We start from the raw sequence: 17424 nt of genomic DNA, 5'->3' as shown, positions 1-17424 counted from the left end.
CCCACATTCTCATACACCTAATATTTTCCACATACACCCCACATTCTTCAAATCTTATAATACTAATTTTCAATTTTTATAAATTAAATTGACTTAGGATTAAAACCCTAACATTCTTTAAAAAGAGAATTTTACAATCCGGTCTATTGAGCTTGAGTTTCATTAATTGGGTCATCACGGCCAATCTCCTTTTCTCTGTCCCTTAAGCCTTTTGCTAACAAAAAAGGATTTCTGCTAAAAAATGGCAACTGGGAGGAACCTAGCAGAGCAAAAGTAAACCCCAAAAGATGAATAAGAACAGAAAAGGCGTTGCTGGGTTGGCCTCCTATGAAATTGGGTAGTATGGAAAGCAAAAGCAGGCTTAAATAATTACCGATGTTGTTGAATAATTAAAACAATGACAAATATGAAATTTTACCTCATGTGAAGCTTCCAAAAAATTGATATCGTGTTCCATTCATTAATTTTTTTTTTCAATCAACGTGTTTATAATTTCAATAGTTAGAATTGTATTCAACAATGAAGTGGAGGGTGAGAGGCGTTTTGATAGTTGAAGAAGATAAATATTATGTTATAAGTAATTTGCGGTGTATTTAGAAATTTTCTTTGCATAGTAGGTTACATAAGCCACATAATTTTAAGTTTTAATGTGGGGTGCATTTAACATAATGTGGGGTGCTAATAAAAAATACCAACTGAAAAACAATTATAATTTGAGTTGTTTTTAATTTTCTCTTTCCAAATAATCTCGTTCTTTTCTTTTCTTGTTTTTTGGTGGCAAATTAAGATTATGCTTTATATGAAAAAGAATGAATTATCTGAGACGAGTTTACACTGTTGTAGTGTCTTAGGTCAATGATATCATGTGAAATGTAAGTTTCTCTTCATGTGACGTGAATTTATTAGACCAGAACACTACATCACAGTGAATTTGCTCGTACAAATTGCTCTCCGTGTGGAGTCTTGACTTGGGTAAGTCGAAGAAACATGGCAACCAGCTGTCCTTTTGCAGTGTATGTACCAAACATGCTAGTGTACGAGTATAAAGTTGCAAGCATCAACTTTTTCGTCTCCCAAAGCTTTGGTTTTTCCACATATATCCTTCTATATACTAAACTTGCAATGAAGTTAAAGTCATAGTTCAAAGTTACTTCCACAGATGTGATCGTTCCACATGCTAAACTTGCAATGAAGTTAAAGTCATAGGCCAAAGTTTTTCCTCGTAATGTGTAAAAGCTTCCACAAACCATTATAAACTTCCCTTCGTACACTGACACCGTAACATCCTATGCCAATAACGTAATGTCATCCAGTAAAACTAAAACATATGATATTGCGTTATTGGTCTGAAATGCCAGAGTAGCGTGCCGGAATATGTAAGTCCTCACAATGCAGATAAAGTCATTGGCTGCACTAGTTGTTCGGCAAAGTTCAGAACCAAATATCTCTGAGCAAATGCTTTAGAACCTATATTATTTGTTAAAGCTGAGATTCCAAAGTAAACTTATACTATAAAATGCAGAAACTAACATAAGTATTCAAAAACAGCCAGAGTTGTTTAGAAGGGTACTTGGTAAAATAGCCTGAGAGAAAGCGTAGTTTCCATGGGGGAGGTTAGGAACGGTTCTAGGGAGGAAAGATTCAAAAAAGTGAGGGAAGCACCAGAAACTCCAGATTATAGCTTAAAACCAAAGATCCAAAGGGTTCCCTTCATGCCCCGCAATCCCAAAACTTTCGACAAGTATAACGAGCCCAGGGCCGTAGCAATAGGCCCTTTCCATCATGGCAATCCAAGGTGCGAGCTGGCTGAGGACTTCAAGCTTATGTTGACAAAAAGATTTCTTAACTACACTAGCCAAACAGTTGAAGCTCTGCATCAGAAGGTTGAGGAGAATATCAAAGAACTACGGGAATGTTACGCCAAGGAAGCGACACAGCACTGTGATGATGAGACCCTCGCTTGGATGTTGTTCTTAGATGGGTGTTCAACCTTACAATTCATACAGTCCTTTGTGGATGAAAAGTTGGAAGAATTGTCGATCAAAAGGGACCAGATAGCCTTTGCACAACAGGACTTGTTCTTGCTAGAGAACCAAGTCCCTTATCAAGTCCTCGAGCTGTTGATGAGCTCAAGCAACAAATACAGGGAGTTGAAGAACTCGATAGAGACTTACGTTCAGGCAAACATTGGTGCACCTGGAAAGAAGCAACCAAACGTAGCAATAACCATGGAAAAAGAGCCCGCTCATCCGGAAAAAGAGCCCGCTCATCTTCTTGACCTTCTCCGAACAAGAATGCTAGGTACACAAAAAAATCCCGATAAGCGACCTAAAGACCACTCTGTACAAGAGCTTGATGCAGCCGGGATCCATTTTCCTTGTTCCAGGTCTAGCAGCACTTGGGTTAACCAGCATCCAGACTTGGTTTGCAGTCTATTCTCCACCGTCTCCCTGTGATGTCGTATGCCAGAACTTGAAAATGCGGGGCAACCTTAAGTGAGATAAAGGTAATAGAAATACATAAGGTTTCTTTCACACGTGTTTTCTTCAAGGGTCTGCTGATTTGGTATGTTCAGGGTCCAGACAACCCTGGCTTTTCATTTCTCATTTGCTTCACTTTGTGCTGGTATGACAAAATAAGTATCTTACTTTTGTTGGACTTTGTCAGCGTGTATTTGAATTTTGTGTGTGACAAGCGTATTTGTACGCTCATGTAATAAACAATGTGATTCCCTACTGTTTCCTATTTATCTGTTGCTCCAAAATAACTAGCAGGTTACACATTGGAAGCAACTTTTTATAAGCGTTTCCAGAAACATTTTACAGAACTTAGTTATGTGCGCAACATTCGGAGCTGAACCAGAATCTCAAGAAAAACATTCGGAGCTTAAAACATTCTACATTTTAAGTTCCATAAGACCTCAATTATCCCAATCTCAAGAAAAAGATAGTCCTGAACGAAGAAATCCTAAACGAAGAAATCTAACCTTAATAAATGGAACAGTATGAAACAAAAACAACGGTGGCTTGCATGTAAGACAAGATTACAGTGAAAGCAGAAATATTTAAGGCTATTTATATCCACAAGAGTTTCTACCAGAGCTAAAGGTTAGACGTAAGAATATAACAGCATTATAGATGGTTTATTTTTGTTTCTGAAGAGTAGCTAATTCATAATAGTTGGTTGACGACTATTAGCAACCGTAAGTATCTTTGATATGGAAATTCACCAACATAATTTTCATATTACAAATAATATCAGTCATCCTAATCTCTATCCTGTATCAAGTTGTTGATCATCTTTACCAAAGGAGGAGTCCCCTTGGCCATAATTTCTATTCTACTAGCATTAGAAGCATGAGAAAACAGTGAAAGCCCAAAAAATACAAGATCGGGAAGAAACAGTCGAGATGACAAGAATCCATGCCAATAGCGGGGTTCTAGGTCAAAAAAAGCATTGAAAAACCTCCGAGTACCTTTCAAATCAAGCTTAAGCAGAATAGCCATACCGAAACAGAAGAACTCCCTTTGTCTCCTCCTTTGTATGGGCCATAAATCTTTCCAAATTTCTGCGGACACTTCATTTCCTGAAAGTGTTCTATCTGAACCAAGGTACTGAACTATTGCATTTGCAACAATAGGAGCCGCTGCCAGAGTCCGCGCCACCATATACCCAGTTGAAGGGTGCACCATCCCTGCTGTACCACCAATTCCAACGACTCTCTGAGGGAGCACTGGGAGCGGGCCGCCCATTGGGATGACACAATGCTCATCCTCCTCAATGCTCTTAACTTTTATGCCCAGATGCTTTAACCTAGCAGCCATCCTTTCTTGGATATCTTTCATGGGTAAGCCAGGCCGAGCTACCAGGGAAGTTTCTTCGAGAAATATCCTGTTGGATGAAAAAGGCATTGCATAAAGGAAAGTAGGGATCCTACCATTTCTCTCCTTCAGTTCGATATTATTGTTCAAGTGCGAATCTCTCCAGTCCATGAAAAGCATCTTATCAACATCAAATGGATGCTCTTCGACCTCCGCCAAAATCCCATAAGCCACTTGGTAACCTGGATTGTATGGCTTATCATACTGTACAAGACATCTTGAAAAACCAGTTGCATCGAGAACCACAGAAGCTTGAATTGTGACACCGTCATTGCAAGTCAACAGTGATTTTTCCTCCTCATGAATAACCTTAGTAACTTTAGCTTGGTGAAATTTAACACCGTTCGATATGCATTTTTGCAGCATTTTCGACTTAAGCTGCTTCCGATTAACCCTTCCATAAGGTCTATTAAGATCCTTCTTTGATTCCTCGTCTATGTACACAACAGCACCAGACCAGGTAGTATCCAGGCAATCAAGCATATCCATTGCCTCAAATTCATCCACCCAAACACCATAATTATTGGGCCAAATCAACTTGGGAGACGGGTCAATCGAGCAAACAGAAAGGCCTGCCTCCGAAACCTGCTGTGCCACGGCGAGCCCAGCAGGGCCACCGCCCACAACAGCAAGGTCCACAACAAGACCCTTTGATGGGTCATACAAGGGAAGCTCAAATTCAAGACTTTCCTTCTTAGTTTCCGGCACAAGCTCCAGAAGAGCACTGCTACTAGCCTTAACAACACCACCCCTACTCAAGTTCACACGAGACCTCCTAAGGCCATACCTAAACTCCTCGTTGCGAAGCTTCGAAGAGCTCGAACTACTCAATTTCTCCGAAAACCCATGAATTGGGTGCAAAAATGCAAGCTTGTTATGCGTTTTAAGCAATGTATCCATGAAATTCCAACACTTGTACCGAATATCTCTCTAATATGGACACAACAAGTCCCTGAAAATACAATCTGGGTGTGAAGAATTATGGACTGAGAACCCGATTTCTGATAAGGGTTTTCTCTGAGAAACTGAATTTCACATACAGACACAGGAAGAGCTACTAGAAGAGCAGTATTAAAGCATGAACAATCCTTACAATTCGAAAAGATTTTCTGGGAATTTAGAAAGAACAACAGAAGTATGAAAATATACAAAGAAGGAAGCTCATCAGTGAATTGAAAGAGCAGAGAAATGATTGCTTACCGAAGAGCCAAGAGAGATGAGAAAGTTTCCAAGAGATATTGTGAAGGTGAAGCTTGTGTGGGTGTGGCCGGTCCTCAACCTCAAGGACGACAAGCTCACGTGGGTTTGTGGTGGACGTCCACTGTTCTTCGTCCAAGTTGGGACACGCGTCCTGTGATCTTCATTTGTCTCTTCTTCAATTTTCCTTCCTTTAACAAATTATTATAATTAAAAAAACAAAACATTATCATTAAACAAAGAGCAAGGCTACGAATATTAAATTTAAAGACAGAAATTTGAAATGCTTAAATATCAAAATAGTTAATGTGTCATAGCTATATGCCCAATTTAATTCTCATGTTTTTTATTTGGTTAATTTAATCCTCATGTTTTATCTGTTAACTAATTAAAGACATTTCAACTAATTTCTTTTTAAAAAGAAATTTAAATGTCAAAATAATCTATATGTTATAGTTATATGGTCAATTCAGTCATCGTATTTTTTACTTGACTAATTTAGTCCTCATATTTGTCTCTTTCAACCAATGGATGACGTTTCATTCAATCATTTTTTTTAAATTCATAGGAAAAATTATATGAAATATAATTACCCATTCTCTTTACATAAAAATGCAAATCAATGTGAAATAACACATATATGAGATAAAACTTCTAATCTGAAAAAATGATTAAGGTTGTGAGATAGAAAAGAGAGGGAGTCATGTTAGGAAGAAAGTCGAGAAGTTGAGAGGAGAATAATTGTTCTTTTAATTTTTAATTTTATTTCAAAATGAAATATTTTAAATCAAATAAATTATAATTATATAAATAAGTATATATTAATTTATAATTTTTTTACAGAAATTACATGTAAATGTCTTTAATTAACTAACGGAAATAACATAATGATCAAATTAGTCAAATTAAAAACATAAAAATTAAATTGATCCAATAATTAATACACAAGACCATTTTAACATTTGAAAACTGAAAAACATGTTGATTATACTTTAATAGTAACCCTGTGTGCCCAAAGCTACATGAACCCGGTTACAACTTCAACCCCTGAATTTCTGCCTGCGCACGATCATCTATTAGATCTAACTACCTAATCGCATCAGCCCACGTGTCCAATCTCACCAAGGCAGTTCCACACAGAAACGCAAAAAGAAGCAGAAAGAAACTGCGAGAAAAAGAGAGAAAAATGCGAGAAAGTTAGCGAAAACCAATAAAAATCAGATATGGGTAGCTCAGAAGCCGGAGAGGACTTCTCTGTGGTGGTTCTAGCGTCCGATCTCGGCATAGACGCGCGGCCGTTCTTGAACCACCAAGACAGAGAGATTGAAGAGCAAGAGAATTGGTACAACTGCCCTCAGAACCTTATCTCCGACGAGGACTTCTCCGACCTCGAGCTTTTGCAGTTCTTTCGTGTCCAAGGCCATGACAAGTTGGGAAATCGGATTTTCCGAATCGTGGGATAATATTTTCCTGGTAAACAAGCAGATCCTTACACTCTTTATTTGTTTTATTTGTTGTTAAATTACCTGATTGAATGAACACTGATTTCTCTGCTGAAATGCGAAGTTTTAGCTCTTCATACCTGAGTTAAGTGCTAAATAGCATGTTCTAGTTTATTTGGCATCTGGGGTTTGTTTGGTTTGGTAAATTTTCTGCGTTTGTTTGGGTAATTATAATTGGGGTTTATTAATTTTGGTGTGCTTTGTCAAGTTAAACCCCTTTGCCCTCGTTTTGGGCTGGTTTGGTATGTAGGATTGGGTTGGATTGGAATGCGTAGCTCTCTACTTTTAAGGCATATTGGAGGCTGAAGTGAATGATTTTTCATTTGGAGGGGATTAGAAGAGGATTAGACATGAAGAAAACTCATCCCTTCTAATCCTACCATTTTGGGAAGGATTGGAATGCATAAGTAATCTATCTTCTACCATCTAGCTGGACATAAAATTTTCAATTCTCCCCCAACGTACTTTGAAATTACGGAGTTATCTATTCCAATCCAATCCAATCCTACGCACGAAATGAGGCCTTTCTGTCTTGAATGTATAACCCACTATATTAAAGATATGTTGAAGGAAGAAATGAAAAGGTTGTGCCTAACTTGGAGGTAGAGGATAAATCAATCATTAAGGACACTTGTCCATTCCTATCCCACAAAATGATAGGATTAGAAGGGATAAGTTTCCTTTGTCTCCGGTCCCCTCTTAATCTCCTTCAAATAAAAATCTTCGTTCACCTCTGCCTTTAATAGACCATAATATAGTGGTTTATCCATTCCAAAACAATTCTAGAGACTAGACATGTATAAAATGTTGCGTCTCTTGGTTTCGTTGTTTGTATTTTTATGTTTAGTTTATAAGTGGCGTCTATAAGAAATGGTTCATTAAATGGGCCCTTAAAGTAACTATGAACATTAAGCATGTCTAAACAACAGTGTGGGTTAAAATGACTGTTTTTTTCTTGAATTATGTAAAAACTAAACACTAAATGTTCATTAAATGGGCCCTTAAGCTTACTGAAACTGTGCTATGTGTTGAATAGCACGCTCTATAGCATTTTTAAATTTTGAAGTCCTTATTTTAGCCTGTAGAGCATAAACCACCAGTCCCCATAATTCAAGCAGAACAAAGTGGTTTTGAGTTTTGACGTTATTGGGAAATTGAAAGAGATGACTAGATCGATTTCTAAAGGCTAGGTTTCCCTTCTTTTACCCTTCAATATTGAATTCTTAAGGTGTGGGGATAATCCAAGTTAACGGGCTGGTGTTGGACATATGTAGTGTTGTCAGTTGAGTAACTTGAGTTTTAGATTCTGAGAGTATTTCAAGATCGGGTTTGGGAGGAGCAAATTGAGTTCTACACATATATTGCAATTGCATCCCTTTTTGACAACGTTTTGTAGCACTTGTGTTTCTTCCAAAGTGGCTTCTTTCAGATCAATTTCTTTTGAATTTTGTCTTGCCAGGAAAATTAAAAATTCACAATCTCTTGTTTTATTTGCCTTATTCTACCTTTGTGTTTTAATTTGTCGGATTATCTTTGTGCAGCTCCAGTCGTGAGTGCAGATAGGTTGAAGAGGTATATATTCCACAAATTATGCAGTGAGCTTCCAGAAGGGCCATACTCCATTGTTTACATGCATAGTACTGTGCAAAAGGAGGATAACTCCCCTGGCATAAGTATCTTGAGGTGGCTTTATGAATGCCTTACATCATATTTGAAGGACATGCTTCAAGTTGTGTACTTCGTTCACCCTGGTCTCCGATCAAGACTTGTCTTTGCCACTCTTGGTCGATTTTTCTTAACTGGAGGGTGAGTATTTCATATATTTTGGATATATACTATAACAATACTGATTTCTCATTAATATAGGCATATGTTAGTTAAGGATAGTGCTATTCACACACCTATTTTTACCTCGCACACACCTCTCTCAGTTTCCGGCCGTCGGATTGAATGAATTGAAAAAGATAAATGGACAAAAATTTAACAGGGGTGTGGTAAAAAGGGGTGTGTATAGCACTACCCTTAACTAAATACTGTCTTGAAACTTGGTGATTATTTACTTCATTGAACAAAAATTAAACATTTCCGCCTTCGATATAAGTAGGATAGAATCATTTTTTGTTATCTTGGGGGTCGGTTCATAAGAACTTGAGGATTCGAGCTACACTATAGTATGTAGTCATGTAGGTATCCCTCAAATGACTTTATTTCCTTTAAGTAATTATCTCCCAAGTCAATCCCATGTCCAAGTTACAATCAACAGAGAATGAGTGATGGTTATCAATGAAATTTGAGAAGCAGGATGCGGCCTCGGTACATGTTTGTCCTAAAAGTTTTCTTTCTTTGCAGCCTAATTGGAAAATCAATTATGAAAGCCGCCTGCAGTACGTTTGGGATGACATAAAGAAGGGAGAGGTTGAGATTCCTGAATTTGTAAAAAATCACGACGATGTTCTTGAGCATAGACCACTAACAGATATGGCATCGAACTGAACCCTCTGCCCATGCTTGAGGTTCCGTCAACAGCCTACTCATTTGGAAGGTATGAGGAGAGATGGACATCAAGAGAGTATGTGTCCTAATTTGGTACTATGTAAACGGTCCTTCCCTAGTAATTGGGATTCAGTCGTCAATAAGCTCGGTTTGAGAAGTGGCTATGAATACATATGCATGCTTTGTATAGAATAATACTCTGTAGTGTTGAGTAAATTAAAATTGTTGCTGCGTCGAGGCCTTGTTTCGTTTTATCGGTTCTATGTCCTAGTTAGATTCTCCCTTCTGTGTTTGAGAGAGTTCTCCTCGTTCTTTTGTGGTAATTTTGTATGCGGTAATGCTCAGATACGTTGGCCAAGGCCTCGTCTGTAGTAATTGTTAATGGGTGCATTTTGGATTGTTCCAGTGAGGCATTTTAAAATCCAATCTGAATTCCAAATTTTTATCGTGTTTGGTAACATTTGGCCAAACAGTTTTTCGTTTTACGAATCAAAATGTGTTTGGACATTAAAGAATAACAATACAATAATAGTCTTTCCGGCCCTTAGAATGGGTGGATAATCGTGGCTCGTCACTAGTTGTCTTCATTTAAAAAAAAAATTATATATATAATTTAAAAAATATAAAACACAACCTACATACGATTCAATTTTAGGAATTTGACTATAATATTAATTGTATTTAACACATATTATTTGGACGGTCAGATGTTAATTGTATTTTTTTTTTTCTTTATGCAAGGGCTTAACATTTTTCCATCACTGTGGTACTTGCAGATGGTAATTGTAATACTTGGGCCAAAGTCCAATTCGGGCGGAAAACACCTGAAATTGGTCTCGATCCATCAGAAACCCTAAAGTTGGTGTTCTTTAATTTGTCGAATCTACAGCTTCATCGTCCCCAAACTTGTTTGGCCTTTGTTCCTGGGTTCAAGAGATGTCTAATGGTAGTGATGGTCAATGGAATACCCTTTAGAAACGGCCTATCGTCGTCATGCACCCACGAAGCCCATCGGTGCAAACTTCACGAAACTGAGGTCAAATCATGTCGGTTTTTGGGTGGAAATGGAAGAGGGAAGGTTGATGAGTATGGTGGTGGTGACAGGTGGCTCCAACTCACCGGAAAACCAACGGAAACGGCAACGAGAGAAGTCGCCAGTAACCGGGTCAAGACCGGGTCAAGGGGGATCCGGTTTTCTTGTTCTTTTCCTCTCTCCTTTCTCTCTTTTCCTTCTTTCTGATTGGGCAACCCCCTTTCTTATTTCCCTCATTTCCTCTTTTCTCGTTTATATCTTATTCTTTATAACTGTAAGATCCTACATCGCCCAGGGGTGAGGATCTTGTAAGCCTTATATGTATATTCTCATCTCTACCCAGCACAAGGCCTTTTGGGAGCTCACTGGTTTCTGGTTCCTTAGGAAATCCGAAGTTAAGTGAGTTCGCTCGAGAGCAATCCCAGGATGGGTAACCCACTGAGAAGTTCTCGTGTGATTTCCCAGAAACAAAACCATGAGGGTGTGGTCAGGGCCCAAAGTGAACAATATCGTGCTATGGTAGAGTCGAGCCTGAGATGTGGTGGGGGCTCAGGTCAGGATGTGACAATTTGGTATCAGAGCTAATCCTTGGGCGGAAGTGTGCCTACGAGGACGTCGATCCCCTAAGGGGGGTGGATTGTAAGATCCCACATCGCCCAGGGGTAAGGATCTTGTAAGCCTTATATGTATATTCCCATCTCTGCCCAGCACAAGACATTTTGGAAGCTCACTGGCTTCAAGTTCCGTAGGAACTCTGAAGTTAAGCGAGTTCGCAAGAGAGCAATCCCAGGATAGGTAACCCACTGGGAAGTTCTCGTGTGAGTTCCTTGAAACAAAACCATGAAGGCATGGTCGGGGCCCAAAGAAGACAATATCGTGCTACAGTGGAGTCAAACTCGGGATGTGGTGGGGGCTCGGGCCAGGATATGACAATAACTCCGTTTCGAGAACGGTTTTCGCCTACACATTTGTAGATAAAATATAACAATGACAATGAAGCATATAAGGATAAAATGAAGCATATAAGGATAAAATATAACAATGAAGCATATAGGAATAAAATACGTCCTCGTATAATTTCAGTTTAGCCAGCTAGAGCATTTTTGTCTTTTCCACATATCGAAAAAGTATTTGCTGTAAATATACATGTGTTGTAACTACGAATACGACAATGAAATACTTAATTTAATAATAACATCCAGGAACGGGATTTCACATTTTTGCCCCATTTGAATTTCATAATTAAATCACATATTTAAAAATAATCAGGGTATTACAAAACCTAAGACTTCTCACTTACATATGAAAAGGAATACCATGATTATGATATTTATAAGTTATAATGCTATTATAAAAATGTAGAATATGACAATATATTTAATTAAATCCGATCGGATCAACTTTTGTTTATATCCAAATTTGTTTTGTATTTCCTTAATTACATTAAATTTTAATTGATATAAATAAAACATTGGAGCCACTTAGTACTACGGTCTAGTTGTATTCCTCTTCACATGTAAGTGATAGATTTTAGGTTCAGTTCTCGTCAAAAAAAATTTTGAACCACATTATTATGACTCACCTATTGTGAGGCTTAGTCTATCCTCCCCCATCTCTAATAAAGGAAAACTAACTACAAGGGCATGAAAACTGTTGTACCATATATTGGGCCTCATTATTTGGGCTTCATTACTTAGCCCATGATTCATGTAAGAGGGGAGGAAACCCTTATTCTATAAAAGGGCTCCCTCACACTCACTTAAGAAAGGATAGAAGACTCGACGAGAGACAAGGGAAATAGATATAACGGAAATGTGAGAGCAAACAGAATAGCAAAGAGAGCAAACATTGCTTCTATAGCCTCCATGTATATTCAACATTCATTTACATAGTAAAATGGAATCAACACCAGTGTGGACATAGCCTCAACTTGAGGTGAACCACGATATATTTTTTGTGTTCTTGTGCGTTTGTGTGATTCACGGTTGGATTTACGTTGGTCCAAGATCGACTCAATTTTGTGCATCAACATTTGGCGCTGTCTGTGGGAATCAATACGAAAAATCATGTCGGTTCTCTTTCATTTTTTTCATTCCAACACCGTGAAACCCTCACAACCTCACCACAACCCTCCACCGATGAATCTGCACAACCTAAGAACCCAAAACCTCCCTCTTTGGCTTTTCCAGAAAACCTTCGCAGACCCCATCTTTACTCATAATCTCTCTCTTTAGCTTAAAGAAACACAGTCGCTCTCTTTTTCAAAGAAAAACAACCAAGCTAAGAAAAAAGCCAATCCATCCATCTACAGAGAAAGAACTCATTTTGAGTTTAAATACAAAGAGAAGCTTTGGCTAGCTTTCCTAAACACCTACACTCCTATATACTACCAAAAGAACAATAGCTAAGTTGTCTTCATTTTTGTGGGTGTTAGGGAGAAGAGTCTCTCATCATCCGAAGAGTTGAAGCAGTAGAAAAAGAGTACCTATATTATTAAACCAAAGGGCTGAGCGCACGGTACAGCCATTGGCAAACCTAGTGACGGTGGTGAGCCCGTAGTTTCTTGCCGTGTACCCCGTGGACCTGGTGATCATGGAGAAGACAGTGCCAACAGGTTGCTCAGGCGATCATGGTGCTCCTTCTCACGATCCCTGGCCTTGACGACCTCCGCAAGGGCCTCGTCACCGTCACCTTGACAAAGCGGATCCTGACCACACTCAAAAGGCTTGCTAGTGGGGGCCGAACCCTTGTCACCACCATCCACCGGTGGAAACACTCACGAAGAAGATAAGACTTTATCTTTCTTTATGTTTTTTCTTAATTATTTTATAAATGGTGCTCCACTTTCTCCAAAAAGCAACGGGTCGTAGCAAATAACCAAATTCTCTGCCTTTGAAAAAAAGGGTCAAATAAAGGAACAATCATTCCCCAACAAACATGATGATTATATCTTTACTTTTCCTTTTTTTTATTTTATTTGCTAAAAGTGGATGTGAGTTGGTAGCCGAAAGTATACAAGCTAGTCTGCATGATGTTTTTACTTTTCCTTTGAAATGATTATATTATAAATACTGTTTTGGCGGCTCTTGTTTGCAAACTTATCAACAGACGCTTGCGGCTTGCATGCAGCTCATATTATTTTATTATTTGCTGTCTGTGCCACATACACTAGGAGCAGCATTACAGGCCGCATACTAGTTGTTCGCACGTTACTTAATTTTGTTATAATATCACTAGTCTTTGTATCTTATTTATGGTTTATCACATGACTATTTCTCATAATACGTGGCAAGTCTGACCAAATTACACTTTTTATTATTTGAATGTTAGGGTGACATAACTTTGGTGATTCATGGCACGAACTCTATTGATCAATATTGTTACTGATTTTATGGCACGGACTCTATTGATCAACATTGTTACTGATTAAAGAAGCCTACCAACTTATAGACTGACTAGCTGCATTCCTATGGTGACAAAGATTTAGTCTGAACAATAATCTTTTGTCTGACCAGACATTCGCTTGCTCAAACACTCGCTTGCTGATGTGATAAAAGATAAGCACACAAATTAAAACCCTCTTTTGACAATTGTAGTATATGTATAAGTAAGGATCGTTCTAAACCGGGGATTAGGAGGGATTGCTAATTCACTTGAAAACTGACTCAATAACGTAGAACAAAGGTTAAAACACTAACTAGACTCAAAGAATGCAAAACTAAACACTAAAACAAACCAAAAGACTCAAAACAGCAACAAAACACTCAAAACTGCCTTAAAAACACAATCTGGGCAATTTTGAACACCTAACACTAATTTGGACGAATTTGGGTAATAACTTGAATCAAAACACTTAGAAACACAAACTAAGACACTTTCTAACTAAATTGAAACACTAAAGTAAAGGGGGATTTAGTTTTGACTCAAAAGACTTAAAAAGACACTTTTGGACAGATTTAGAACAAGTAAGAAAGGGGGGTTTGAGTTTGGACGAATTTAAAAGAAAACAAGTAACTTAAAACTTGAAAACAGATTTTTGGATGAATTTAAGTAAAACCAATGGATGATGGACTAACCAAGGGATACTTCTCCACACATGATACATTCAAACATAAGTTGATTTCCAGTTGCTTTTCCGATAAACCATGAACCTCAATACCCCAGATTAACCGTGACATCACTAATTAACCCTCAGATTTCCCCTAAGTTATTGGATTGGATGACATCATACGACAACCCAAAGCATTCTTCAAAAGTCCCCTACATGACATCATAATAGAGATACAATCAAAGATCATTACGTTCAATGGAAATCATAAGTATTGACAAAGCACTTGTAACTATGACATCATGATACTCATGCTAGGAATTTACTTAACATGATTGTGAAAACAACCGTAACTACTTGTGAATATAAGTTTGTAACGATTATGTGAAACACCCTTATATTCTAGCACCAAATTCAAGCATGCAAATTAAGTAGGCCTCCCTAATCAATATACAAGAATAAGTTATCCATCAAACGGTTAAGTAAATTGCATTCACAATTTATGAAATCACAACTGGAATTTATCAACTCATATTATAAACGTAATCATGGCTTTAAAGCATCCCTAGGCTAAAACGAGTTTAGCCTCTCATGTTCATAACAAAACAAAGGAAATTAGAATTAAACATTGAAAACAAAAGATAGATTACACCTAAAACGTTCCAACACTCCAACTTGAATGCATAAACGTCCAAGGCTTCGTCTTCCTTCTCCTTCTCCTTGCTAAGTCACGGCACAAGGTCTAAGGTGGTTTTTATGGATGATTTTCTGGGTTTTGAATGGGTTTATGGAAGTATGGTGGTGCGGCAAGGCTTAGTGTTGGTGTATGGAAGTTGGTATGAATGTTTGGAAGTAGGGGAATGGTGGAAATTTGGATGGGAAGCTGCGGCAAAGGATGGGATTTTCTGTGAATGGAGGCAGGTTGTGTGGAAGGGAGATTCACCCTCTAAAGGTGCGGCACAAGGGTATTTATAAGGAAGAAAGAACCCTAAGGCTTTATTTCTTAGTTTAGGAAAGGAATTAACTCTAAATCTTTCAAGAATAGGAAACACAAAATCAGAAATTGAAGGGAATAGGAATGTGACTTGCGGCAAAGGTTTGTAAGAAAGGGAATGTCATTTATTTTCTGAAATTAGGCAAGGACTTAGGAATATAAAAGGGTATGTGAGTTATGGCTGAGTTTGGTATGAAAAAGGAAGGTGTTTAAGTAGTTAGAATAGGTAACAAGGCCCTTCCTTGCACGGCAAGGAAGGGAAACATAAAGGGGACACACGGCATGACTTAAGGTTGCAAGGGATATTGTTTTGTGACCTAGAATAGGTAGGAGCCTTTGATATTGCTGAAATATGGAGTTCTTTAAGGATTAAGAAAGATTAAACCAAAATAGGAAATCTTGGCTTAACTTTCCTACTTCAAGTAGGAAACCTTCTTTGACTAGAATTCCTCATTTGATTAGGAATCCTCTTGTGATTAGGAATCCTAACTCAATTAGGTCTTCAATTTCGTCCATTCCTTTTGGTACAAACATAAGCTATCCATTCCAAGTCCAATTTTGCTCCAAAATGCACCTTTTTGCTTCCTTAGCCATATGAACCTAAAAACACACGAAAATGGCTTAAACTACTAAAACAACTATGAATTAACAATATATATACACGAAAACAAGCTAAGTAAGTCGCCTAAATATGCTCCTATCACTTGCTCGAACACTCGCTCATTTGGACACCTATGTGCTTGGACGTTCGTGAGTTTGGACACCCATTCATTCGGGCACTTATGAGATTAGACACCATCAAACTTGGACACCCTTGAGCTCGAACCCTGACTCACGAACCCAACTTGTGGACCCAACTCAAAGACCCTACGTATGGCCCCGACTCAAAGACTCAACTTGTGGACTCAATCCGTCGATTCGACACATAGACCCAATATGCGAACCCGACAAACAGACCCGAGTTATGTCAAAAGTTAACTCATAATGAGCGCACACTGACGTCGGGTGCATACTCGCAATGAAGAATGCCACAAGCCGAGCCGTCTCGCAACGAGCATTGCCTCCAGCCGAGCAACCGCCTCACCGCGAGCATTGCCTCTAGCCGAGCAGCCTTGCAACGAGTGTTACCTCTAGCTGAGTATTTCTTCACGTTAAGCACCGTCTCATGTCGAGTACTAGTTCTGGATGACATCTTAGTCACTTTAGCCCTCACATGGATTGAATTTAAAGTCTCCAACCAAAAAACTCTTTTGACTTAAGACTTGGGGGACTTCTGTTGTACCATATATTGGGCCTCATTATTTAGGCTTCATTACTTAGCCCATGATTCATGTAAGAGGGGAGGAAACCCTTATTCTATAAAAGGGCTCCCTCACACTCACTTAAGAAAGGAGAGAAGACTCGACGAGAGACAAGGGAAATAAACAGAGGGGAAACGGGAGAGCAAACATAATAGCAAAGAGAGCAAACATTGCCTCTATAGCCTCCATGTATATTCAACATTCATTTACATAGTGAAATGGAATCAACACCAGTGTGGACGTAACCTCAACTTGAGGTGAACCACGATATATTTTTGTGTTCTTGTGCATTTGTGTGATTCACGGTCGGATTTACATTGGTCCAAGATCGACCCGATTTTGTGCATCAACAAAAACTTTAGATTTTAACAAAAAAAAAAAAAATCATGTTATAAGTTTATTTAATGGTTAATACAAAACTTAATATCAAATCAGCCCACTAAAACTGCCCAACCAAAATAATTTATCGGGCTTCCAAGTACTCCTAACGTCAAGTTTTCTCACCCGTTTATTTAGTCTGTTTTCTTCATATGCAGAGAGAAAGTCTATAAACTCATATTAATTTCTGTAATTTTCTCATTACATCTGCCATCATCCGATCTTCTTCTTTGTCCAACTCTGAAAATGGTGATAGAAATCCTGATGGATGTGATAAACAGGAGCAGATCTAGGTTTGGAAAGTAGCGGAGATGTCGTATGAGTTTCCGAATCTACATTTCGTCGAAGAAATCTAGAGAGTTGGATCATCGCTGCCGTACCTGAGGTGCAAGCAGTCCAAGCATTACCAAATACATCCTTCATCATCTGTTTATGCATGTCCCATTGGATCATCACCGACATACTTCACAGCAATTGGTCCAAATTGATTGCCTATTGTTTTCCTTTGGGCTTTCACATCTCCAAATGCAAATGGCTCAAAGTAATTTCAACTTCAACAAGTATGTTTATTCTATGATCCAAATGCAGCCTTCATCC

The 17424-nt window shown here is 38.4% G+C and overlaps 2 protein-coding genes and 1 pseudogene across 2 annotated transcripts; 2 read left to right on the top strand and 1 right to left on the bottom strand.

The window, feature by feature from the left end:
• The first annotated feature begins 1604 nt into the window (after nt 1-1604).
• LOC137712176 (UPF0481 protein At3g47200-like) lies at nt 1605-2456 on the top strand. The gene has a single exon (XM_068451300.1). The coding sequence runs from the start codon at nt 1605-1607 to the stop codon at nt 2454-2456; it is 852 nt and encodes a 283-aa protein (XP_068307401.1).
• A 753-nt stretch (nt 2457-3209) lies between these two features.
• On the bottom strand, nt 3210-5229 carry LOC137713038 (lycopene beta cyclase, chloroplastic/chromoplastic). Its single transcript, XM_068452269.1, has 2 exons — nt 5082-5229; nt 3210-4833 (listed from the first exon to the last, which is right to left on the bottom strand). The coding sequence occupies exon 2, from the start codon at nt 4779-4781 to the stop codon at nt 3267-3269; it is 1515 nt and encodes a 504-aa protein (XP_068308370.1). The 5' UTR covers nt 4782-4833; nt 5082-5229; the 3' UTR covers nt 3210-3266.
• Nucleotides 5230-6065: 836 nt separating this feature from the next.
• On the top strand, nt 6066-9552 carry LOC137713565 (uncharacterized; annotated as a pseudogene).
• The last annotated feature ends 7872 nt before the right edge of the window (nt 9553-17424 follow it).

Source organism: Pyrus communis, chromosome 13, assembly GCF_963583255.1.
Source record: "Pyrus communis chromosome 13, drPyrComm1.1, whole genome shotgun sequence".
In the NCBI taxonomy this organism is placed as follows: Eukaryota; Viridiplantae; Streptophyta; class Magnoliopsida; order Rosales; family Rosaceae; genus Pyrus; species Pyrus communis.
Note: the sequence above shows the minus strand (reverse complement) of the source record. Positions and strands in the feature narration are given on the sequence as shown.